General features: G+C 42.6%; 1 protein-coding gene across 2 annotated transcripts in view; it reads right to left on the bottom strand.

Annotated features, from left to right (window-relative positions):
* The window catches only part of LOC148037927 (MACPF domain-containing protein At4g24290-like), a 52,774-nt gene that overhangs the window by 947 nt on the left and 25,722 nt on the right, over positions 1-26,105 (bottom strand). Inside the window, exons 4-7 of one of the 2 annotated variants that reach the window (XM_087676932.1) lie at positions 717-791; positions 552-605; positions 262-445; positions 2-165 (exon numbers count right to left, since the gene is read on the bottom strand). In XM_087676932.1, coding sequence (XP_087533058.1) covers positions 2-165; positions 262-445; positions 552-605; positions 717-791 — 477 coding nt within the window. Of the gene's footprint in view, position 1; positions 166-261; positions 446-551; positions 606-716; positions 801-26,105 lie in introns of both variants that reach the window. The other variant, XM_087676931.1, reaches the window with a different exon arrangement.

The raw sequence follows: 26,105 nt of genomic DNA, 5'->3' as shown, positions 1-26,105 counted from the left end.
CAGGTGTTGTGTTGATGTGAAGCTTTGGGCCCATTAATCTGAACTGTAATGATGGATCCTGCTGTTTCCTTGGTGGACCAAGTGGAAGATCGCCAAAAGCTGGGGCCCATTCTTTTGGCAATTGAAACTCCAAAAAGTTGCTCAGCTCTTGAAGAGGCGGCTTGTCTGTAGCCCATAAAGATAAGACCTGGTCAAAATATGAATTTGCAAACTTCACACAAACAGGAAAAGCAAAATCATGTAGAGCCAACATCAGCTTACACCGTAGGTAGAGATTTATAGCATGACTAAGGAAGCCAGTGCCTGGAACACCATTGAGAAGAGTAGTAATTGGAACAAAACTCATAGATACCACATCTGGGGCCAAAGGGACTGTATGAAGCCAGTCATTGTGACTTTGGCAAGATTCCTGTCCACCCTTTCTTTTGTAAATTACTGTAACATCCTGCAAGGCATATAATGATGACATCAACTGCTGCTGTATCTGTTGTTTTATCATTAATGAAGAGAGCATCTTAATGTGCATCAAATAGGGTAAGATGTGAGCATACTCCATCGAGTGAGAGCGTTGACATGTCCTCCATCAAGGAAAAGGACTCGCTGTTCTGTAAAGCAAACAGGAAACAAAATAAAAGCTTTGTGCTGCTGAGGTCTTAAGATCTTCATGTATTAACATAATTGGAACTCAAATTTCAGTCGTGAAATCTTGTACAGACCTCTATCCCGTCAACATGACCTCTAAGAAAATTGCCATTCTGGCCATTTGGCTCTGCTCCATGAATTCCTTTTGTCTGAAAATCCTACAAAGATAGTCAACCCCAAAGAATCCTATTGTTATGCTGTTTTCTTATATGCAACCATCAATATAATTTGACTGATGAGTCAAAGAAAATAAAATTCACTAGCTGCATCCCTCTGATACTACCTCTCCTTCACAAACAACCCACCCCACCACCCCCAAAAGCTGTTGTTGTAGAAGAGAGTAGACATGAACATAAACAACATAAGACACAATGTTGATTTAAGCCTTTTGCAAACCAAGTTGTACATAACCTTTCCCCGCAGGCATTCTCGATGACCTGACAGTACAACTGTTACATTACTATTACATGCATGTGATACCAGTGGTTACCCATGTCCACAATATGGTTAGACATATCCACTAAGAAAAACAGGAACAAATTATCAAGTCCCTTATAATATGTTGCTCCAAAATTTCTTAAGACTTTCCAACAACTACTTTTCCAAGAGACTCACCATGTAGAATGGATACCACCACCCATGGGAAACAGAGAGAAACCAGTCATTGTGTCAACTTAACCATATATGAGAATTACAAAAGAATACAAGGCACAATTGCTGAAGTTCATCTCTAACGTTCTGAGAGAGTTTTGTGTACAGAACGACAACTCTGTAGACAAAAATTAACTGTATCTAGTATCAACTCTGCAAAATGAAGACAAAAGAAGTACAGAAAAGCCATGAAAAACAAAAAGATAAAAGGAGACCACGAAAATGCCAGAGCAAGTTTGGAGCACCATAATCAGAGTAAAATTGAATCATTAGAATTTTGTATAGAAGGCAAAAGATGTTTGGCATTCCCAAACCCTACCTTAAATGGGGATCTATGTTATCAGGTTGAAGTTTTTGCTGTTGGACCCACACATTGCTTGGCAAGGCATTCATGCTTGGAAGTTACGGGTGTGGGAGAGCTCAGTCCTGGGTGACCTGGACTAGGACCCAAGAGAATGGAGCTGACTAGCCTCAACAATCTGGAAGAATGATTGAGCTTCTTTTCCAACACAGAGAAGGTTGGCAAACACATCTTGATGCAACACGTTGATGGTTGAGCTCCCTCCAGCAGTAGGCATTGAGCACAGCAAACCATCATTAAGCATTTCTGTATTGCTTTTAGGAACCACCTTAGGGTCAGTTGGTAACCAAGGTATCTTTTTCCATCTAGTTGACTGCCTGTGGGGAGCTAGCAGTTCACAGTATCTTTCAGAAACCAGGACCCCCAAGCACTGTCTTTGGGTGTGCAAGACAGCCAAGAAGGCTTGGGAAGGGACTTGCAAGATTTCACATCACACGGATGAGCCAGGGCACTTCACTTGGGGAGCTTTCTACTAGCAGTCAGTCAGCAAGGATGGCACTTGCTCTGATGCTGGAGATGGCCACTATCAAGGCTAGCTCCTGTATGGTTGTGTCGGCTTGGAAGCCTTGCCCAGCTACCAAGCTCTAGAGCCCTAAGCGTCATGATCAAATTGGAGGTTCGGGACCTCATTTGCAACCTTCCAGGGTGGCATATCTGGAAGGCCCACTACCAATTAGTCTTCAGAGGCATTGCCCCACAGGTAGGCCACTCTAGCCAAGTTCTGCAGTTCCATAATTCCATCACACTGTCAATGCTGCCAGCTGCTCCAGGCAGACTCAGCAACATCATGATACAGGAGTTCTGACAGATGTTTCTCATACCTGAGTTACTGTAGTCTGTTCTTCAGGCTATGTATGGTAACCTTCCATGGAGTTATCCCCCCAGCCTTGGCTTCTCCCACATTTCACTTAGGCCACCTTGAGAGGCTTTAACGTAGACATCTTTTTGCAACAGCCATACTGTTATCCTTCCTAACATGAATTTTTATAATATAATCAAACATATTTGACTTAAACAAGAACAGTTTTGAGGCACAACAGAAAAGCACACAAGATATATCAATAAGGAATCCTTTGTATTCATGATATAGAAGGATACAATATTGAGGCACCTCTCAAGACTACACCCTCATGATGCCACCCATACGAGGGTTTACCACTGAGCATAGAAAATTACATGTAGAAGCACATCCCAAGCAGGACTTGAGTGACTACTACTCCCTATATAGGTATTTCTGGCAGCAATGCCATGGCATACCTACAAAGCCCTTACACTCACCCCCACTTAATGGATTGCTATCCTTAGCACTCTAAGGGTAGTTTTCTTAACTCATTCCGGGGTCTTAACACAGCTCATTCTATCAAGTTGGTCAATGTCTGCCGGGACTCATTAGTGGGGTCTTAACGCAGCCTTTTCTATCAAGCTAGTCAGTGTCTACCTTGGGTCTTGGGGACTTGGGTCTCTTGGTTCGTTTGCCAAGATGCTTTGCCCTTATCTCCAAATCAAGTACTTAGAGTTGTTCTCCTTGGCCTCTTTACCGAATCTTTCTTGCTTGCCTTGAACTTAGACAAACTAGTTGGTTCAGATTGTCTTTTCGCACGAAAGGTGCGATCTTGATGCATGGGACCTCTTTAGCTCTTTTTAGCTTCATTTGGAGTTGAAAGTTCTTAGGAGGGTATGAAATAAGTCATCACACTTAGCCCAGATTTGGGGTTGTGGAAGTAATGGTATCACTAAGGTTCTTAGGGTGACGCCCATGTTTAGACTGCTTGGCGTGTCGTGGATCCATAGAATCAGGATGACAACTACTTGCACTGCTTGAAGCTTGAATGTTGAGATCTCAATCTTTACCAACATTGAGTATGGTCTCAAGTGTAACAAACCTTCAAGGGACTTCAAGTCATAACCTGTCATGAGACATAGAAATCGCACAACGGAAAAGCACACAAGATACATCAATAACGAATCCTTTATATTCATGATATAGATGTTAGCAAGATTGTCAACTCATATGTGAGACTGTGCATGCCAGTTGGGCTAAGCACATAGCCATTATTTAGACATTATTTTAGTGATTTTTATGTGGCATTTGTGACATTTTATGCCAGTCCACCAGCATTAAATGCTGGCCGACCAGCTTCCATATTTGGCATATTTTGGGCCTATTTATTCAAGGGTTCTTCCTCCTAGTATAGTCATGACCATTCTTCAGGTGCTCTTCTGTCGGAGAGAGGAGCCTATGCCAAAGCCCATGCAGCCAATGACTCACTATTGTACGTGTTGTTGGGAATAAAGGGCCATCGTGCCTTTTATATGTGCACGGGTGTAAACACACCCTTCACACGTTTGTACTTTCATATATATCTATCTAAAACCTAAAGAGGTACACACACAAAATTGTACCCAAGAACATCGTGCATCTCTCTCTCTGACTCTCACTCTCTACCCTTGCTCGCGTTTTGATCTCTACCTGACATTTTTGTTGAGAAACACAGGATCTAGAACATGGCAAAACACCAGAGACTGTCGCAGAATTGTACCCAAGAACATCGTGCATCTCTCTCTCTGACTCTCACTCTCTACCCTTGCTCGCGTTTTGATCTCTACCTGACATTTTTGTTGAGAAACACAGGATCTAGAACATGGCAAAACACCAGAGGCTGTCGCAGAAAAGGCTAAGTGTGAGTACCATAAACATGGTGGACATCCAAAGGCTGTAACAGGGGCCTCACAAAGTGTACAGAGGCTGTAGTACAAGGCTACATGAGGAGTTTTTACAAGCTTATGAAAGGAACATTAAGGCAGGTACAATGCTTTTAAAACAGAAACTGAGAGACAAGGACCAATAGACCCTTGTGGTCTTTTTCAGCATCTGCTATTTCTTTGTCAGCATGGAAAATCTTCTTGTCTTTCTTCTCTTCTTCATGATCTTCTTGGTCTACTCCTTTATTGACTTTGCTTGCAGTATTTTTGAGTTTGCTCTTCCAGTTGCTTGCAGCATTTTTGAGTTTGCTCTTCTAGTTGTCCCCCTCAAGCAAAGTGGTAGACATGTCTTCAGAATCTTCAAATGGATTCATTGATTTCTCTTTGGTGTAGGCAGCTCCATGTCTCTTTGCAAGTAGAATAGAAACATCTTCTATGTAGTACCAGTGAGCAACAAGAGTAGTTATGTCACTCCTGATAAGAAGCGTCCACTTAAAAATCTTCATGTTTGGTAGATGCATCAACATCAAATGAGTGAGATTAGACCACCAATGAGTTGATTTTTGAATGTGCTAAAAAACACAAGTGCCAAGAAGCACTGAATTAGTATGAAGAGATATTATGCTTGAACTTCAAGTGGGTTGCCTGATCTTCAGGTGGGTGCTTGGATCTTCAGGCGTGTGCTCCAAATCTTCTTCTTGAAGATTTATATTGGCTGGAAACTTCAAATTTGAGTAACAAATGCTTCAGTAAGAGTGTTGTTCTTAAGTGTATCAAAGGATACAAGAAGAATAGTGTCAAATAACACTTGATAAGTATCAATAGATATTGTTCTTGATGAGCTTGATGTTGATGCTGGATCTTCTTGATCCTTCTTCTTGTTGATTTTGATGTTTCGATTTCTTGCTAAAGACTGAGTTTTGGAGCAGATCAAAGTAGCAAAACCTTCAGTTGAGTGAGAAGAGTGAGAAGGATGAGTTGGAAGAGGAGCTTGATGTGGTTGTTGTTGCTTGAGCTGCTTGATTTCTTCAACTCTTTCAAATCTTCCAAGCACAAATTTCCCCTCCTTGATGATTTGATGGGAAATTTGATCTGATCAGAGTGGCAAGGGTTTTGCTGACTCCAGAGAAGTGAGAAATTCAAGTGAAATGAAAGCTTGAAGTAGAAAAGCTATGGCTTCCACAGTAGGGTTCTAAACCTGACTGGTTTTTTCAACGTAGCAGCGCGCAGAAGCAGGCATTTGACGATCCCTCTGAGTGGAAGAAGGTTTATATATGGCTCTTCAAAAGCCCTATGGTCACAGGACTGTTCGCGGCCAGTGCTGATCACACAGAGCGTACGACCAGTAAGTGCGCAGTTCTGAACAGCGAGCAAGGAAACAGGCAATGCCGGGGCAAGGAGCGTGTAATGTTGATCTGTATCGTGATGCAGTGATGCGCCCTGAGCAAGGGAAGAAACCCCCAGAAGAAAATGTCAACTATCTCCACCTGGATGAGGAGATCAAGAAGCTCCAAGGAGATAGGATCCTGTAGGCTATGGCAGACAAGCAGTGGCTATGAGATTCAGGTGAAGAAATGAGGTCATGCCTTCAATCTGAGCTGGGGAGAGATCAAGCAAAGTTGAGAGAGTATGAACCGTAGCTGGAGGAGTAGTGCCATGCCCGTCTGGGCTCTGATACCATGTTGAGAAACATGGGATCTAGAGCATGGCAAAAGCTATGGAGGTTGGAAGGTAGAGATAAACCTCAAGATGACATAGACAAAGAAGACAAGACTGTTACACAAGTGAATTAGGTTTCAAGATTGAGACTTGAACTCATAAACACATTCTTGTGTATTAGACAGACAATGACAATGACAATGACACTAACTGAAAGAGGAAAGCATCATGATATTGTATTCATCTCATATATAAGTGATAGTTCAAGTATATCATTATATAGAGTTCTTTGCTAGCACTTAACATCCACTGTGCATATGGGATTTTGTCTCTCTTCCTAGAATGGACTGCATCTTCCTAGCCTAGCTGTTCCATACAAAGGGGCATACATAGGCTGTGATTGGCAGATTCTCAACAATTTTCATTGCAAGACATTGCATGGCCACTGCGCATCGCTCACTTCAAACTGGTATCAAAGCACATAGGTTGTGCACGTTTCACAAGCTCGTGACAAGCGAGTAGGAACTTCAGGCATCAATATCAGTGTCCAATACATGCAGAAGAGACGGCAAGGGCAACAGGCCATAGACCAAGCAGCAAGTTTGACAATAGTCGGCAAGTCGTAGGCTATAGAAAACTGTTGCAAGCGACCAGGCTGTAGTCGCAGGCGACCAGGCTACAGGTGAAGCAACTAGCCGCAGGCGACACAAAACGGCGCAGGTGAAACGGGCTGCGGGCCACAACGCGCAACCAGACAGGACGGTCTTCAGCCGAGCGTCGGACAGGTCACACCTGAGGGCACTGACTAGGCAGGTCGTCACAAACTTGACGGTCAACGTTTTCCTTTTTATCTAAAATTTATTAAATTTTTTTTTAAAAAAGTTTTCTTTCCCTACCGGACGTTCGCACGTACAAGCACAGAATACAAATTCTGTGCACATTTGCTTCTAAAAAAATTGAGGCTTTTCTTGGATTTGGGGATTTTAATGTAGAAGTGGATAATCTGACTCAGAAATTGTGAAATCAGTGCACAATTACCCATGAATTTTTTAGGGTTTTTTCACATTTCGGTGAAATTTCTTCAATTTCAATGAAATTTGTGCACATAGTCATTATTTAGGTATTATTTTAGTGATTTTTGTGTGGCATTTGTGACATTTTATGCCAATTTGCCAGCATTAAATGCTGGCCGACCAGCTTTCATATTTGGTGTCACGGGGACGTGAAATTTTGAGATGCTTTAATCTTGCTAGTAACGTTTGATTAAGTTATTAATCAAATGTGCAAGGTTGTTTAGCACGTGTGATGCACATGGCAGTTATTTCATGGGAACGGGCCAAGGACCCCGAGGATGCAATGGGTGTTAAAGGCAAAAGTTGTGTTAAGTTATGCCAACTAGGTTTTGGTGGTCAGTTGGTGCCAGGTTGGACCCTAGGACAATTGTTTGGCCATCAAGTGTCAGTGGTGACACTAGGGACTAGCATTAACTAATTAATTAATGCTAGTCTAAGGGTCAACAAAGGTTGGGAACCACTCCAAGTTGCAAATGGCCTAGCCAATTTCATTCCAGATGGGCATGTTCAATTTTGGGTAAGGTCAAAACGGCTGAAATGAATTTTCAGAATTAATTAATTCTGAAAATTTAATTTAATGGCTGAAAATGCATTAGGAAGGCTGCCACTTGCCAAAACTTTCCTATGCAACTAGGGAGAAGGCTGTTGAAGGGTGGTGGAAGCTGAATGGCAGCCATTCGGAGCTTGGTGGAGGGACAAGAGGTGATCAAATTTGGCTCTGAGAGGCGACGACGACTGATCGCGCGCCGCAACAGGACAGGGGGCAGCAGGTTTTCTCTTCCGCCTCAAGAGAGGTGGCGGTAGGAGTGGACTTGCCAGCCAAGCTCAGCCAAGAGCCAAGCTACAGTTTTACCTCCCTTTTGAAGTTGTTGGTGCCATCAAATTTGTCATCAGAGCTACAAATTAGAAGATACGTTTCAACTGATTTTCTCTCTTTCTACAGCATTCTCTTATCTCCTCTAGTCTATGCTCAAGTATTCTCAGCAATTCTCAGCCATGGGTAGCAGAATACAGCCAAATTTGGTGGACAGCAGAGAGTTTACTGCTGTAAACCCTAAATTACAGCAGTAATTAGGGTTTAGCAGCCACCTTGGAACCCGTGCCATCAGTCAAAGGCATTGTACACTGAAATCAGCACCGGAAATTCGTGGAATTGTGAGGATTTCAGATACCAACCCATCTATTGTGAATTTGGGGCAGCAATTGACCAGTTGGGATTCCATTAGAGCAAGCCCTGGGTGAAAATCAAGGGGCAATTTGCCCGAATGCTTTGCTGATTATCGGAACAGCAAGGGGTTTTTGAATCAGCCAAGGAGATTGTGAAATCTCGGCTTGTAATTTATCCATCACCAATTAAAATTAAAGAAATACCGAAAGGGGCGCCAATTTTGGGGCCAACAGGGTGTCCACTGTCCAAGTTTATGAAGGTAAAGTGAGCATTTCAGTTTATGTTCATTTGCTAATTGCTGTAATTAAGTGCTTAATCAGGTTAGACCACCCTATTCGAGAAGGAAGACTGGTTTCATTTGGCATATTTTGGGCCTATTTATTCAAGGGCTCCTCCTCCTAGTATAGTCATGGCCATTCTTCAAGTGGTCTTCTGTTGGAGAGAGGAGCCTATGCCAAAGCCCACGCAGCCAATGACCCACTATTGTACGTGTTGTTGGGAATAAAGGGCCATCATGCCTTTTATATGTGCACGGAAGTGAACACACCCTTAGCACATTTGTACTTTCATATATATCTATCTAAAACCTAAAGAGGTACACACAAAATTGTACCCAAGAACATCGTGCATCTCTCTCTCTGACTCTCACTTTCTACTCTTGCTCATGTTTTGCTCTCTACTTGATATTTTCATCGCAAGACATTGCATGGCCACTACACATCGCTCACTTCAAACTGGTATCAGAGCACATAGGTTGTGCATGTTTCACAAAGCTCGAGACAAGCGAGCAGGAACTTTAGGCATCAGTTGTGAGTGTCTGATACGTGCAGAAGAGACGGCAGAGACGACAGGCCGCAGACCAAGCAACAGGTTCGACAGCAGTTGACAGGTCGTAGGCTGTAGGAAACAGTCGCACGAGACTAGGCTGTAGGTGAAGCCACCAGGCGCAGGTGACACGAAACGGTGCAGGTGAAATGGACTGCGGGCCACGGCACGCGACCGAACGGAGCGGGCTTCAATGGATGTCCGACATGTCACACGTGAGGGCCGTGACTAGGCAAGTAATTACGAACCTGGCGGTCAACGTTTTCCTTTTTTCTGAAATTTAAAAAGAAAAAAAAAAGAGGTTTCCTTTCCTTTCCCTTCTGGACATTTGCGGCACAAGCACAGAATACAAATCTATGCACATTTGCTCCTAAAAAAATGAGGGTTTTTCTCGGATTTGGGGATTTTAATGCAGAAGTGGACAATCTGACTCAGAAATTGCGAAATCAGTACACAATTACCTGTGAAGTTTTGGGATTTTTCCACATTTCGATGAAATTTCTTCAATTTCAATGAAATTTATGCACACTGGACCTGAAAAATTTTGGGGATTTGTCCAAATTTGATGTGAGCAAGACACAACAGTGATATTTGTCTCAGAAATTGCAAGAATTTGTGACATTTTGCCTCTAACATTTGAGGCTTTTCATGTACATGCAAGAATTGGGCTGCAATTTACCCAATTTCTCGACATTGATGCACATTGGACCCTGTGCAATTTGGGGCTTTTGCTGTTTGGGCAAAATTTCTGCACCATTTGGTCATTTTATGTACATGCGGACTTAATTCCATGCAATTTGGACATCTAGCACTTGGAAAAATGTTGGGGGTTTTGCTGAAATTGCTCTAATTTGGCAAAATTGGCCTATTCTATTCATGTCAAAGACAGTGCAAATGTATGGTTGATGCTTTGAGCACAAAAAATTTGGGGCTTTTGACCGTGCATGTCAAATTTTGTACCCGTGGGTGCATGTACAACAGAAATTGCAGCTAAAATTTGGGACTTCTCATGTAATGTGATGTATTTGTCCTTTGGAAAAGCTGTAATCAGTTGTGGAGTGCTGTAGCATAAGGTTTAGTGCTTCTGAAAATTTATTTGCAGATCTGAAATTTCTGCTTTTACGTGGTTATTTATTGTTGATTGGTACTTGTTTATACCTTGGTCACTTGTGTGACAGTTTGGGCCTGCATTTGCTTAGCTTTTTGGTCACATTTGGACTGAAAATTGTGGCTGGCAGCAATGACAACAATCATCTCATGCACATTTCAGCTTGAAGGAACACATAACTTTGCAGTCTAGCAAAAACAATGCTATAATATCCTGTTGCAGAAGAAACAAGCAAGGCCGATTAAGACCAAAGGGGCCAAGCCCGCAGATATGGAACAGGAAGACTAGGATGAGTTAAATGAGCTTGCACGCTCAACCATCGAGCTATCGATTTCTGATGCCTTGCTGTTTAACATTAAAGGTTTGGATTCTGCCTATGCTATTTGGACTCCATTGGAAGAACTGTATGCCCAAAAGAGTGCCACAACCAAAGTTTACTAGCTGAAAAAGCTTATGGATTTGCGTATAAAAGAGGGTACAGCAATGTCTACTCACTTGAGTGAGTCTAACTCTATTTTCAGCCAGTTTGTTGCCTTGAAGTTCATGATTGATGAAGAATTTAAGGCTACGTTCTTGCTTTGCACTCTGCTAGAGAAATGGGATACATTCAGGACTGCTATGAGCAATTCTAATGCGATGCTTTTGTATGCTGATGTAGAGAGTGCTCTACTCATGGAAGAAATGAATCGACAGAACAATGCATCCAGTAAGTCTTCCAGTGCTTTGCATACTAGGGGTAAATCACAGCAAAAAGAAAAATTTGATAGCAAGGGACGCAGTAAATCACGTGGTAAGGATGTTGAATGCCATCATTGTGGCAAGAAGGGTCACTTTAAATGTGACTGCTACAAATGGAAGAAAGAGAAAGGAAAGGGCAAGAAGACGGATGATAGCAAGGAAGAGAAGAAAGAGAGTCAGCCTAAGAATAGCAGTGTCAAAATTGAAGAGGTAAATGTAGTCACTCGTGACAATGACAGTGGGAATGACGTATGCTTTACTTGCAGATACGCACACTTGGATTCTAGATTCAGGTGCTTCCTTTCATGTCAACCCTCATTGTGAGTGATTTTCTGACTATACATGGGATTGACACGGTGTTGTCCATCTTGGGGACAACTATGCATGTGACATTGCAGGTATTGACAGTGTGCAGTTGCAGTTTCAGCATGGTTCTGTCTTCACACTTCAACATGTACGGCATGTACTTATTGTGCTAAGAAATACACTTAGTCACTTAAACTGTCCCAAAACATGCTTATTTTAGGCTTATTTTAGTCAAAACCCTAAAAAGGGAAGCGGATCGAGAGAGTTAAGTAGGAGAGGATCCAGAACCCTAATTTTCTATAAATTGGTAGCCATCCCTCCACTCTTCTCTCAAGCTTGTTTTTGCAGATTTCAAGTGTTTCAGTTTGATGCCCACACCCCGTTCGCGAAGGACATCTCAGCCGAAGCTATCCACTACTGTCTCCATCAGTTGGCGCCTGATTTCCAGCCAGCCTGCCACGTCATCACAGTCCTAATGCCTACGTGTTCGATGACGGAGACAAATTTCTTGAAAAAAGATGGAAGCACGAGTGTGTCTATCCTCCCAGCCACGCCTAGATAAGTGCTGGCCCTCAAACCTGATCTGTTTGCCAGCCGTCAACTTCCTGGAGTCCTACTATTCCTGGACTCCCTTACTCTCTAGGCTCCCCTTAACCCCGTTCGGGCGCCCAAGAGCCCGGACGGTCATTCTCGTGCATGTTCCCCTAAATTTACCTTAATGTGACATTAAATATCCCTTTTAATGTCACATTCCACACTTATGACCTTAATGTGACATTAAATATCACTTTTAATGTCACATTAATGTCACATTTCCTTCCCCTTAAGAATCGGTTTCGTCCTCGAAAACGATATTTGGAAGGTCTAACTGTAAATCGGCAAACCTTTTCTTTAAAGTACTTACTCGCTCCCATGTTGAGCTTTCTTCTGAACAATCTTTCCACTTAACCAAACATTCTTGATAAATAGTATTCCTCGTTCGTCTATTACGAACATTTAATATTTTTTCTGGTTCATGTGGATTAGATTGGTCATAGAATAACTCCTCAATATCATCATTTAAGATTAGATTATCCAAATCACCCAGCTTCTTCCTTAATTTGCTTACATGAAAAACTGAATGTATTTTACTACCAGCAGGTAGTTGGAGCTTGTAAGCCAATTCTCCCACCCTTTTGAGTATTAAGAAAGGACCACAATACCTTGGTGAAAGCTTTGGACAGTGTCCCTTTTTCATAGTTTTAGTTTGTTCAGGCACCTTAAGATAGACCAATTCTCCTTCTTCAAAAGAGATGTCTCTTCGGTGAGGATCTGCATATGCTCTAGCTCGATTTTGAGCTTTTTTAATATTTTCTTGAGCAAATTTTAACATACTATTCATATCCTCCAAAAAGTCTTTAGCTGCCTGAACCTTTTCCTTATGCAGTCCTACTGCAAAAGGAGCTCTGGGCTGAAACCCATACATCAACATAAATGGACTATATCCAGTGGAAGAGTGTTTGGCACTGTTATATGCAAACTCTGCTATCGGTAAATACTCTTCCCAATTAGTTTGCCTTTTACTTACATATGCCCTAAGCATATCTTCAAGAATTTGGTTAACCCTTTCAGTTTGCCCATCTGTTTGCGGATGATCCGCCGTACTTATGCTAAGTTTAGTATCCAATTTCCTAAATACCGCACGCCAAAAATGGCTATCAAATTTTCTATCCCGATCAGAAATTATATTTGCCGGAAGGCCATACAATCGGTATATGTTCTCTACGAACAATCTAGCCAATTCTGGTGTTTTAACATCAGTTGAAGTTGGAATAAACCTAGCCATTTTGGTTAACCTATCCACAATTACCCACACAGAGTCGTGCCCCCTCTGTGTTCTAGGTAGAGCAACAATAAAATCCATGGAGATACTCTCCCATTTTCCCGAAGGAATTTCTAATGGATGGAGAAGTCCTCCCATTTTTAAATTTTCAGCTTTATTAACCTGGCATTTATTACATTTGACCACATAGTCAAGGACGTCCTTATTCATTCCAGGCCAATAGAACTGCCTTTTAATAAGACTATAAGTCTTATTAACTCCTGGATGTCCCGCACTAGGGGTATCATGACACTCAAAGAGTATCTGGCGCCTTATTTCTATATCTTTCGGGACACATACCCTACCCTTGTAGAGTAAATAACCATTATCAATGGTAAAATTCTTCCACTTGAATCCAGTTTGAGCAACCCCTGATGCTCCATTTCCTAGTTGAACATCCTCAGATATTCCTTCCTCAGTAGAAGCACTTTCATTTGGATCCCCATTTTTTATTGCTTCCCATATGTTGGAATATACCGGATCAACCTGGCATTTCCCTTTTAAAGATTCAAGCAAGTTGGAAGTGAACTGAGTAAAACTCAATTCATTAATGATAGGCATTCTGCTGAGTGCATCAGCTACTATATTATACTTTCCTTTTCTATATCTTATCTCATAGTCGAACTCTTGGAGGAGTTTGGCCCATCTGGCTTTACGCCCGTGTAAATCTGGTTGATCATTAAGCCACTTAATGCTTTCATGATCCGATAAAATCAAAAGTTTGGCACCATACAAATAGTGCCTCCATTTCTTCATTGCATGTACTATTGCATACAGCTCCCTCTCATAAACAGAATAATTCTGTTTTGCACGATCTAATTTCTTGCTTTCAAAAGCAACTGGTCGACCTTCTTGTAATAAAACCGCGCCTATTGCCTTATCACTGGCATCAGCTTCAACCACAAATGGTTTATTGGGATCCACTATTAATAATACTGGAGCTGTAGCAATAGCTACCTTAAGTTTTTGAAAACTTTCATTTTGGTATGTTCCCCAATTAAAACTTTTCCCTTTCCCTTTAAGTTGGTCTGTCATTGGAACAGCTATTTTGGCATAATCTCGAATGAATCTATGATAAAATCCAGATAAACCTAGGAAGATCTGCAGCTCTTCCAGGTTCCGTGGAGGTGGCCATTCAATAATTGCCCTTACTTTTTCTGGATCCATGTTGATTCCCTCTTTCGAGATTATATGCCCTAAATATTTGACCTCTTGTGCGAAGAATTCACATTTAGTTTTCTTCGCATAAAGGGAATGTGTTCTTAACAGTTGGAATACTAATTGTAAGTGTTCCAAATGTTCTTTTCTTGATTTACTAAAGATCAAGATATCATCCAAAAAGACTACTACAAAATGTCCTAGATAGGGCCGTAAAACATTATTCATCAGCTTCATAAAGGTAGCTGGTGCATTAGTGAGGCCAAAAGGCATCACCAAAAAATCATAATGCCCGTATCTAGTACGGAATGCCGTCTTGGAAACATCTTGTGCCTTAATTCTTATTTGGTGATAACCTGATCTTAAGTCTATCTTTGTGAAGAATTTTGCCCCTTGTAATTGATCAAAAAGATCTTCCATTCTGGGCATAGGAAATTTATTCTTCACCGTTATTTTATTAAGTGCTCTATAGTCAACACAAAGTCGCATAGAACCATCTTTTTTCTTTACCAATAAAATTGGTGAAGCCCAAGGTGAATTACTAGGTTGAATAAATCCTTTATCCAAGTAATCCTTAATTTGTCTCTCAACTTCTTGATGCTGTGTTTCACTTAACCTATACAGTGGTTTTGAAATTGGGTGTGTATCCTTATTTATATCAATTGGGTGATTTATTTCACCCCTATCAGGTGGAAGGCCACTTGGTAAATCAGAAGGAAACACATCTTTAAAATCATCTAACAAACTGTTCAATTCATTATTTACATTCAATTCGCAAACATAAGAAAATTGTTGCTTTATATTACAGAAAGTAAAAGTATTCTGTACAGGAAGAGACCATAGCATATATACCTCACAAACTTCCTTCTTTATCAGCTTCTGAACTTCAGTAGAACACAGCAAAGGATTATCAGATACTTCATGTTCACCTTGAATGACAAAAGTCTTACCATCCCTTTCAAATTCCAGTGTATTATGGTGATAGCTACGTTTCAAGGATGGTTCCAATCCCCATAGCCACTTCCTCCCTAGAGCAATATCAGCTCTTTCCATGTTCATTATTTGGAAATCAAGCTTATCTTTATATCCTTGAATCTCGCTTTCCAAATTGGATACCATCGTATCCCATATTTTATTGTCTTGGCCTTGCATCATACGCACAACATATTGATGCTCACTGTTTTGTTGGGCAAGTTTCAATTTGTTTACAAGTGCATAATTTATAAAATTATGTGTGGCAGAGTCATCAATCATGACTCTAACCCGTTTTCCAGCTATCAATCCATGTACTCTAAGTAAATCATGTGGTCCAAAAGTAGGCTGCCACAAAGAAGTTGACATACAACACTTATGTTGTACATCCATGTGCAAGACCTTTCAAGATTTATACTTTTCATGGCCCTTTAATTCTAAGGTCTGCACTACATGGATTTGTTTTTCTTTTCCCTTGCCCTTGTCCTTTCCTTTGTCTTCCCCCTTTTTCTTTTGAGGGCAATTCCAAGCAGCATGGTTAGGGGATAGGCAATTAAAACACAATTTTTCTTTTTTGGCCTTATCAAAGTCATCAGGACTTAACTTTGGCCTCATATATGGTTTCTTTTCAAAAGGTTGTTTTTTACCCTTGAAAAATGGTATTTTCCTTTTAAATTTGCCCACAAATTTTGAGGTTTCTAATTCCTTAGACTTGGGCTCCATATCAGTGAGACTGGTGAGTGTACCTGGACGCGTACTATCTTCATAAATTAATGCAAATTTAATTGCCTCTTCAAGCGTCTTAGGTAAACTCCGTTTTACTTCCTTTTTACAGGCTTTATCCAGTCCCCTAATGAATCCTCTTGTTTTTTGGAATTCATCAATTCCTTCCAGTTTGAGGATTATCTCACGATATTCCTCCAGATATGTCAGTAGGGGCCGTCCCTTTTGTCTGACATAATCCCAATCTTCCCAATTTCTTTCCATTTCATTTTCAGGAAGAAATTCTTTTAAAAAGACGGATTCAAATTGAGCTGAAGTTTCAGGTATTTTATTCGCCTCCTTTAAAATTTGCCACCACTTATATGCTTTGGGCCCCAAAGTTAAACTGACCTCCAGTGCTTGGAGATGTAGTGGGGTATTTTTTAATTTATGTAAATCTTCCCATTTTTGGAGGAAATTAAAGATTGTATCTTTATTCCTATTTTTTTCCTCCCCATAAAATTGAGGTGGTTTCATATCCTTTAAAACCAAATTATCCCTCAATTTATGATAGGTTTGGGGTTCTTTAGAATCTCGAATGGTCACATCTAAATCTTTCGATGAAGATGGGACATCTGAGATTTCTATCTTATTTTTATCTTTTTCCAACAATAAAGTTAACTGAGATTTTATTTCAATAAGTGTTTGAGTTAAAAATTCCATTTGAACCCCCTGAGTTTGCACACAAGCAGAAAGATCATCAAATTGCTCTCGCGTGGCAAAAAATTCTTCCCATTGTTCTTCTTGTATGTCTGGTTCATGGGGGTCTACCATAGGTTGATCCCCAGAACTAGAACTTTCCATTACCCTTTCTTTCCCTTTTTCTGCCATTAATACACTGGAATTGGAAAGCAAAAATAAGAAATTTGCATACAAGATAAAATACTTCCCTGATTTTTAATGGCAGGCTGTGACTTCAGTTGTATATGATATTTTTCTGCCTGTCTCACAGCAGTCGCAGTCCTATCCGTCTCAGGAGCAGTCCTATCCGTCTCAGGAACAGTCGGATTTACCCGTCAACAGCAATCTGATACTGGCGGCTCCACTTCTGATCTAATTCTCGCGGATGCTGGCAGCTTCACGTCTGATGTGGTTGGTCCTCGCGGATGCTGGCGGCTCCACGCCTGGTCCTCGCGGATGCCGACGGCTCCACGTTTTTTTATTTTTTCTTTTTCCCTACCCGTAACGGAACGTTTCTGCCCGTAACTTTTCTGCCGTGACGTTGAAGGTCACATTAATGTGACGTGGCGCTAAAATTCTTTTAAATTTTCTTTGACGGCCCGTTTTCTCACGCGACGGGACGGGGCGCTTCCGACTTCCGTCGACTGATGCTCACGCGGCGTTCCAAAAACTGACGGCTTGATCAGCGATTGACAACCTGACGGATTTCTGTTCGATTAATGATCAGAAACATAGGCTCTGATACCAATGTTAGATGACGGAGACAGATTTCTTGAAAAAAGATGGAAGCACGAGTGTGTCTATCCTCCCAGCCACGCCTAGATAAGTGCTGGCCCTCAAACCTGATCTCTTTGCCAGCCGTCAACTTCCTGGAGTCCTACTATTCCTGGACTCCCTTACTCTCTAGGCTCCCCTTAACCCCGTTCGGGCGCCCAAGAGCCCGGACGGTCATTCTCGTGCATGTTCCCCTAAATTTACCTTAATGTGACATTAAATATCCCTTTTAATGTCACATTCCACACTTATGACCTTAATGTGACATTAAAATTAAATATCACTTTTAATGTCACGTTAATGTCACACTACGTTTTCAGTCTTTCTCTCTCCTACAAGGTGTCCTGCCTACGTTTTTAGTCTTTCTCTCACCTGCTACCTACGTTTTTAGTCTTTTTCTCTCCTGCAAGCTCTCCTACTTGCGTTTTTAGTCTTTCTCTCACCTGTTGCCTGCGTTTTTAGCCTTTCTCTCTCCTCACTACTGTCTGCATCAGATCTAGCTTCTCACTGCTACGTTTGTTGGTGTTCGACATCCGGAGGTTGCCTTGCTACGATTCGGGATCCGTTCGGAGTACACACACTCTCCAGCTCATTACCCCTACCCTGATCCTTGAAATACAGGAGTTCGAGGTTCAGTATTCATTCACTGCATAGTGTGTTTGTTGCATGAGCATCATATTATTCAGTAGTTATATCACTTCATTTATTCACTGTGTTCATTGTCTCTGAGTTACCCTAACCCTAACTGTGTTCTTTTATCAATCTGTGCTTTGTCGTACGGTTTTTGTTTATGTTTTTATGTCAGGGTATTTCTTAACATCGTATCAGAGCCTGGTATTCTCTGAGAAACCTAGGTCTTTGATCTGAAAGCTCTCCACAAGAAGCAAGAACAACAGTAGGTTCAAATGACTTCGAACACAACAACACCAATTTAGTCTCCAAAACCAACTATGCTGAGAACCGAGCGAGAGTGGGCGGATCAGCTTGCTCCGCAAAGTTTCGACATGGTAGATGACACTTCTGATTACGCAGAAGAACAACTAGGCAAACCGACCTTTGAAGAATATAAACTAATCATAGCTTATAGACGAAAGAAGATTGAGGAGCTCGATCGAAGGATTGCCGCTCAAGAAAATCTCCTAAATGAAGGTATACATGAATTTCTCTCTTCAGATTTTGCGCGTAAGTCTGATGATCTTGCAAGGCCGTCGAGACCTCCATCAGGGATAGGTCCCCCTGTTGGAAAACAAGACCCGGAGTATGTTCATTTATTTCACCCACTTCCATCCACTCCGGTGCAAGGTACATTAGATTCATCTTATGTGCCTTCTTATTTTACTTCTTCTGTTTTGCAATATTCTGGTAGAGATCATGCAGAACAAGGTATACAGTCTGTTGATTACAGAGAAGGTTCCCTTGAGGACCAATTCTTGTATGATAACACACGTCGTGGAGATTACAAGAAAAAGCCAGATACCTTTTCTTCTACCCTTCCTTCTTTTACGTCTACTTCACAAAATCAGAATGAATTTGTTGTTCCTTTTTCTTCATTACATGGTGCATCATCATCTTCATATTTTCATTTCCAATCATTAAATGATAAAAATGAACAAAATGCATCTGCACCTCATACAACTCATTTTCAAAACCCACCACATTCATCCGCTGCTTCTCCACTTCCATTCACACCATTCACTTTTCCATTTCAAGCACCTTATGTCGCACCGCACATCACACTAAAGGGTTATGGAAACATAGCCATATCCTTTACGACCTCATCCTTACCTCTGTCGAGTGGTGTTTTACCTACTTCACACACACTTTCGGGATCATTGCACCCTGGGTATACCCCCCCAGTCTCTCTCGAGTGTGGATCAGTTGACTCCACAGTTTGCCTCCATGGCTTTCCCTAGTGTACCTTTTGGTCATACTGTTATACCCCAGTCTCACTTTGGACAGGGCTTCCGTGTCCCAATGCCTTCACAGACACCGGCACCTTATGGACACATTCATGTTCCGATGTCTCCGGCTCAATCGGCACTCATTGGACACTCACAACCTACTTCTGCCTACCCATCTTTTTCCCCTCCTCCTTCTTCTTATTAGACACATCCACCTCCACCATCTTACCCTTCACAATCTTATATCCCACGTCCATCTTACCCTACCTACTCGACACCTCATGGTTCTAGCTCGTCTTCTGCCAAGCATGCATTTAATGACAAGACTCGTTTTAACGGGTCAAACTTTACTACTTGGTCGAACTTGATGAGACATGTCCTTCACTCCCAGAACCTATGGGATCTTGTGCAGGGGTTGGAACCCCAACCCGATCCCACACTTGTTCCATACGAGGTTATCCACTCATGGAAGGCTAGGAATGCCTCCGCTATTGTCGAGCTGATGCAGGGCTTAATGCCTGAGTTTCATTCTCAGCTTCAACATTTTGGCTTAGCATCAGAGCGACGGACACACTTGACTGACCGCTATGCGGCTTGAGATAGGACCCGTCGTATTAATCTTGACCATGAGCTTCAGCTTTTCAAAATCACTGACCGGGATGACTTGAAAGTCAAGTAGACTGAGTTTCGGTGTCTCCTCACTGAATTCTCCACTACGGGGACTCCTAAGTCCTCTGACGATCATGTCACATTGTTCCTAAACAAACTTCCTAGAAAATAATTTAATTTTGTGGAATGCATAATTTCAAAACCTACCATGCCTACATTCTATTAATTTGAGTGTCAGCTGTTGCGTTACGCACGGTTGTTCAATCGGTTCATATGAATTCCTCTTCAGAGGGGGCTCTTGTTGCTCATTCTTAGCAAGGGCAACAAGGGAAGGGAAAACAAAACCAAACCTCCACTTAAACTCAAAATCAAAATCAAAATCAAAAGCAATCCGGGGAATCATAAAGAACATCCCAATATCTCAAACCTGGGTGGCAGAATGTATCTAAAAAGAATAGGTATTGTTAACATTGTCAAAAGGCTGGCCATTTTGACAATGAGTCTCAGACCCCCGCCCCTTAGTCGGGCAACCCCCTCCAAGGGAAGCAAGGTGATGGAAAGGGGCAATTTAAAGATCGGACTCACACTGCCACCGCACAGCCATCAATCAACAACGTTCTCAACTCCAAAGGGCTTGTCTGACTAGTATGTAGAGGCCCACATCGTCTCCATAGAGACATCAAATGTGAGTCTCGTCAATATCTGTGAGTTGCCTCCCGATGAGGTTAGCGCAGAGGCCCACTCGACACAGCCAAGCACTTCAGATCCTGTTTGAATTATGAACAGTGGAACTACATATCACATGACTCCTATAAAAGGCATCTTCCGTACCCAAGCCCCTACAGTCGGGCGGGTCCGCGTAGGAAACAACTCCTCAGTCAAGATTCAGGCACAAGGTTGCGTCAGTTTTGCCACTAATAAGGGCCTGGATCTGGCTACGCTAGAGTGAACTTGTTATCTGTTCAGCAGCTTTGCCGGTTGGGGCGAGCGGTTTTCTTTACAACGACCACAATCGAGATGCTTGACTCTCTGACTGGTTTAGTGATTGCTCGCGGTGAGGCACAACCTAATGGCCTATACCACATGACACACTTTCTAACCAAGTCGATAGCCGAGGACTCCCTATTCCATAGCTTCCAAGCCTTAGCCATCTCTCAAGAGCCTACGAACAATGAGTGTCTTTGGCATTTTCACTTAGGGCACCTTGGTTATGACTCACTTTATGAGTTGTTACGTCGTGAGCTCGTGAGGGCCTTCCACGCCTGAAGCTCGCTCAAGATGTTTGTAAAGCTTGTTAACTCAGGAAGCAGCGTTGTACCTCATTTCCTCAGCAAACCTCCATAGAGCTGAGGCATCTCTTAGATTGATTCATGTTGATCTTTGTGGGCCGACACCCACTGCTGCCTTAAATGGCGCACTGTATTTCTTTTTGATAGTGGATGATCATTCTAGATACTTGTGGGTGGACTTCCTCAAGCATAAATCCGACGCTTTCACATACTTTTCTGCTTGGGCGCTGCTGGTTCATAACCAAACTGGTCGTCGTGTCGGTTGTATGAGGAGTGATAACGGTGGTGAGTTTATCTCCCACAAGTTCTCCAAGTTTCTACAGTAGCATGGCATTTCTCGCCAGCTCACCTCTACCAACTCTCCTTCTCAGAATGGAGTTGTAGAGCATAGGAACCGGACAGTCATGGAAATGGGACTCTCTATACCGTTCTAGAGCTTCCTCAGCGCCTTTGGGTCGAGGCTGTTAACACTTCGGTATACATCCTTAACCGGTGTCCGACTGTAGCTCTTCCTCAAAAGACCTCGTATGAGGCATTCTTTCGCTCTCGGCCTGCTATTTCCCACTTTAGAGTCAACAGGTGTCGGGCGTACACACACACACATAACAACAAGATAGGAAAGCTCACTCTCCAAGCTAATCTTCTTATTTTTGTGGAATATTCCTCTGCGGTGAAAGTCTATCGTTTGTTCAATCCTCGAACAAACAAGGTGATTGTTAGGCGGGATGTCGTCTTTGACGAGAGGGATATTGTGCAATCTTCTGCACCGGATTCCGATCCGATTCCTTCTTCCATATCATCAGAGATCATGCCTACTGAGCCTGGTCTACTTCCCGCTCCTGATCTTCTCCCAGATTTTTCAATTTCTAGGCTCCCTTCGCGTGACCCGTTACCTCGTTGGTACCAGCAGACCTTGCGGGATTGGAGGGACCTACCACCAAATTCCACTACAGAGGGACCTAGAAGATCTACCCGGCTTGCTCCTCAGGCATCATTTGCATCGTTGTTTATAGCTGATTACATAGCGCATTTTGAGCCGGATACATGGCAGGAGGCTCTTCAGCACTCTCAATGGCGAGCGGCCATGGAGAAGGAGCTCGAAAGTATTAACCGAAATGAGACTTGGACATTGGAAGATCGTCCGAGTGGATTTTTAGGACTAAGCTAAAAGCTGATGGGACTTTAGTCAAGTACAAGGCTCGCCTTGTAGTGCAAGGGTTTCGCCAAAAGCATGGCATTGATTATGAAGAGACCTTTGCTCCTACTGCACGGTTGACTTCCTTTCGGTTGCTACTCACGCTAGCCGCTCACCACAGTTGGCCGATACATCAAATGGATGTCAAGGGTGCCTTCCTAAATGGTTTTCTCGAGGAGGAGGTCTATGTGGAGCAGCCACCAGACTTTCCTACTGGCAACCCGAGGAATAAGGTATTCCGCTTGCATAAAGCTCTTTATGGGCTGAAGCAAGCACTGCGGTCTTGGTTCCATAGGATGGATGAGTTCTTACAGACTCATGGATACCATTCTACCCCTTATGACCCGAACTTATATATTCAATCTATTGCAGAGGGGATTAGCTATATCCAACTATACGTTGATGACTTACTCATCACAGGTTCAGATTCTGCTACCATAGCAAAAATTCAGGCTAAGCTTCAAGCTACATTTGAAATGACAAACCTTGGTTTGTTGTCCTATTTTTTGGGAATGGAGATAGTTTGTTCTAGGGGCTGTATTTTTGTGTCACAGCAAAAGTACGCACTTCAGCTCGTGGACCAGTACACTACGGATCAAACATGGCCAGTGGACACGCCTCTTGATCCTACTGTCCACTTGTCAAAGGATACCCTAGGACAACCCTTCGATAATCGTACCTATCGCTCTATTGTAGGAGAACTTCTTTGGTTATTTTACACTAGGCCAGATTCAGCTTACTCAATTAGCATACTCGGTCAGTATTTCACAGTACCTAGAATGTCACATTGGACTACATGTCTTTGTGTGTTGCGTTATTTGCAGTGTACTTTTTCTTATGGCTTGACATATGGTTCTGGTTTATGTTTGCAGGGGTACACTAATTCTGATTGGGCAGGAGATCCTGACATCCAGCGTTCCCATGGCGGCTACCTCTTTACCTTGGGCACAGCTCCCATTTCTTGGTCCAGCCGTAAGCAGGAGACGGTGGTGGCCACGGCTGAGGCTGAGTACCGGGCTCTCTTAGATGGCACCACCGAGGCCATCTATCTGAGGAGTCTACTGGCGGCACTTCATTTACCATGTGACTCCCACAGTTGTCCACTGCCACAACCAAAGTGCCATTGCCCTTGCGGATAATCCAATCATCACACCACGGACACGGCATGTGGGAGTCCACTTTCACTTTTTCAGAGAGCAAGTTGAGCTAGGCACTATTTGCCTAGAGTTTGTGCCTTCATCACATAATTTTGTGGACATTTTGACCAAAGCGGTCAACCGGCCAGTTTTTCAATACCTCCTACCCAGGATCGGCTTGGATACACCCTCCCTTACTTCTTCAGCTAGACAGGGAGAGGGTGCTTCCCTCTTGCTTTCCCTTCCAGTTTGAGAGGGGGCGGCTTCTACTCTTGATAGTGACAGTGATGATGCTTACATTTTTTAGACATTACATTCATTTATTCCTTTGTATTGTATTATGGACATTTGTAACTTCATCCACACTGTCAAGATGACATGATTGTAAAAGGGCACTTGGACAAGTGAACAATTCCCCTACGAGGGCACTGTCCAAGTGGCACCGTTGCATAGCATATTGCATGAGCATGTCATCTTGCATCTCCCTTTGCATTACCCCATGCATTGGCATTTTATTCATGTAAATATACATCTGTACACATTTATCCCTCTTTGGTCTTTTGGAGTGGTCAACTCTAGGATCCACCATATTCGTGGCATAACACATGTCAGTTCTCCTAAAAGGCAGTTTCCCTACCCTTGCTTACTTGCTTACTTTGCTTGACTTGCTAAGCCCACCATCATCTTTTTTGCCTCTACATATATTCACCACATGATTGGCACACACACACACTTTTATCATCCTTAGGCACTTATCCTAGTCAGTCTGAGAGATTGGCTTACTAGTTTTGTGCATGACTTGGGTTTAAAACTCTCTTTATCCTTTCCTATCTGTCACTTAATCGGTCGCTTCCCCTATATTCTTTATGTATTTTCAAAACACTTTTCTAACCCAAAAAAAAAAACCAAAACACAACCAACACAGTCCATTGTTGTATCCATCCGCCTTTGTAGGACTTGGTAGGCCCTTGGGCAGCAAACGTGCACCCTTGGTCTGATGCCTTAGCCTCTCTGGGGTGATCACTTGGGCTCCCTTGGTAAGATAACCATCGCCTCTATAGTCTTGGTAGGCCACTGGGCAGCCGACGCGCACCCTTTGTCCGATGCCCTGGCTACTTTGAAATGAAACGCCTTGGGGTAAATCAAAATTTAGGCTGGCCTACTTTTCTAGCCCTATTTTGGGCCTGAGAGGGGGTGTTGTGCTAAGAAATGCACTTAGTCACTTAAACAACCCCAAAACATGCTTATTTTAGGCTTATTTTAGCCAAAACCCTAAAATGGGGAGCAGATCAAGAGAGTTAAGTGGGAGAGGATCTAGAACCCTAATTTTCTATAAATTGGCAGCCAACCCTCCACTCTTCTCTCAATCTCGTTTTTGCAGATTTCAGGTGTTTCAGCTTGCTGCCCACACCCCGTTCACCGAGGACATCTCAACCAAAGCTGTCCATTGCTGTCTCCATCAGTTGGCGCCTGATTTCTAGCCCTCTTCACACAATTTGGAGCTGATTTCAGTCAAGCGACTGTTGTTCCTATGCAGACCTGCTGCCGTACAACCTGCCACGTCATCATAGTCCTGCTGCCTTCAGTCTTTCTCTCTCTTGCAAGGTGTCCTGCCTGCGTTTTTAGTATTTCTCTCTCCTGCAAGCTGTCTTGCCTGCGTTTTTAGTCTTTCTCTCTCCTCACGGCTGTCTGCATCAGATCCAGCTTCTCACTGCTGCGTTTGCTGGTGTTCGACATCCGGAGGCTGCCTTGTTGCGATTCGGGATCCGTTCGAAGTATGACACACTCTCCAGCTCATTACCCCTGCTCTGATCCTTGAGATACAGGAGTTCAAGGTTCAGTATTCATTCACTGCATAGTGTGTTTGCTGTATGAGCATCGTATTATTCAATAGTTATATCACTTCATTTATTCACTGTGTTCATTGTCTCTGAGTTACCCTAACCCTAACTGTGTTTTTTTATATCTATGCTTTGTCGTACGGTTTCTGTTTATGTTTGTGTTAGGGTATTTCTTAATAGTACCTCAGCTCAGGAAGAGCTTGATTAGCACAGGGCAGCTAGATGATAATGGATTTCATACCACCATTGGTGATGGAAAATGGAAGATCTGTAAGGGATCTAGAGTGATTGCTAGAGGTTGTAAAAGTAATACCTTGTATCCTATCCATGTATCTAGTGTGCGTGACCATGTTGTTGCCGTGATTGAGCAGCCAAGTGTTTCTTAGTGGCATGGCCAATTGGGACACATGAGTCAAACTAGAATGAAAGTGATTTCTCGTGTGGGTTACTTGCCTTATCTTCGTTATGCTGATTTTGAGCATTGTAATCATTGTGTTTATGGTAAACATGCACAGACGTCTCATAAGAAGTCGCTTTCATTGAAATCTTCCCCTCTAGAGTTAGTACATTCCAATGTATGTCAGATACCAATGTTATCTTTAGGGGGAAAGAAATACTTTGTCACCTTTATCGATGATGCTACACGGAAGGTATGGGTTTGCCCTATTTGTAGCAAGGACGAAGTCCTTGAC

Source organism: Lygodium microphyllum, chromosome 4 (genome assembly GCF_053477565.2).
Source record: "Lygodium microphyllum isolate KBCC chromosome 4, Lygodium_microphyllum_v1.1.10, whole genome shotgun sequence".
Taxonomy (NCBI): Eukaryota; Viridiplantae; Streptophyta; class Polypodiopsida; order Schizaeales; family Lygodiaceae; genus Lygodium; species Lygodium microphyllum.
The sequence above is the reverse complement of the archived record's forward strand: the minus strand, read 5'-3'. Positions and strand labels throughout refer to the sequence as shown.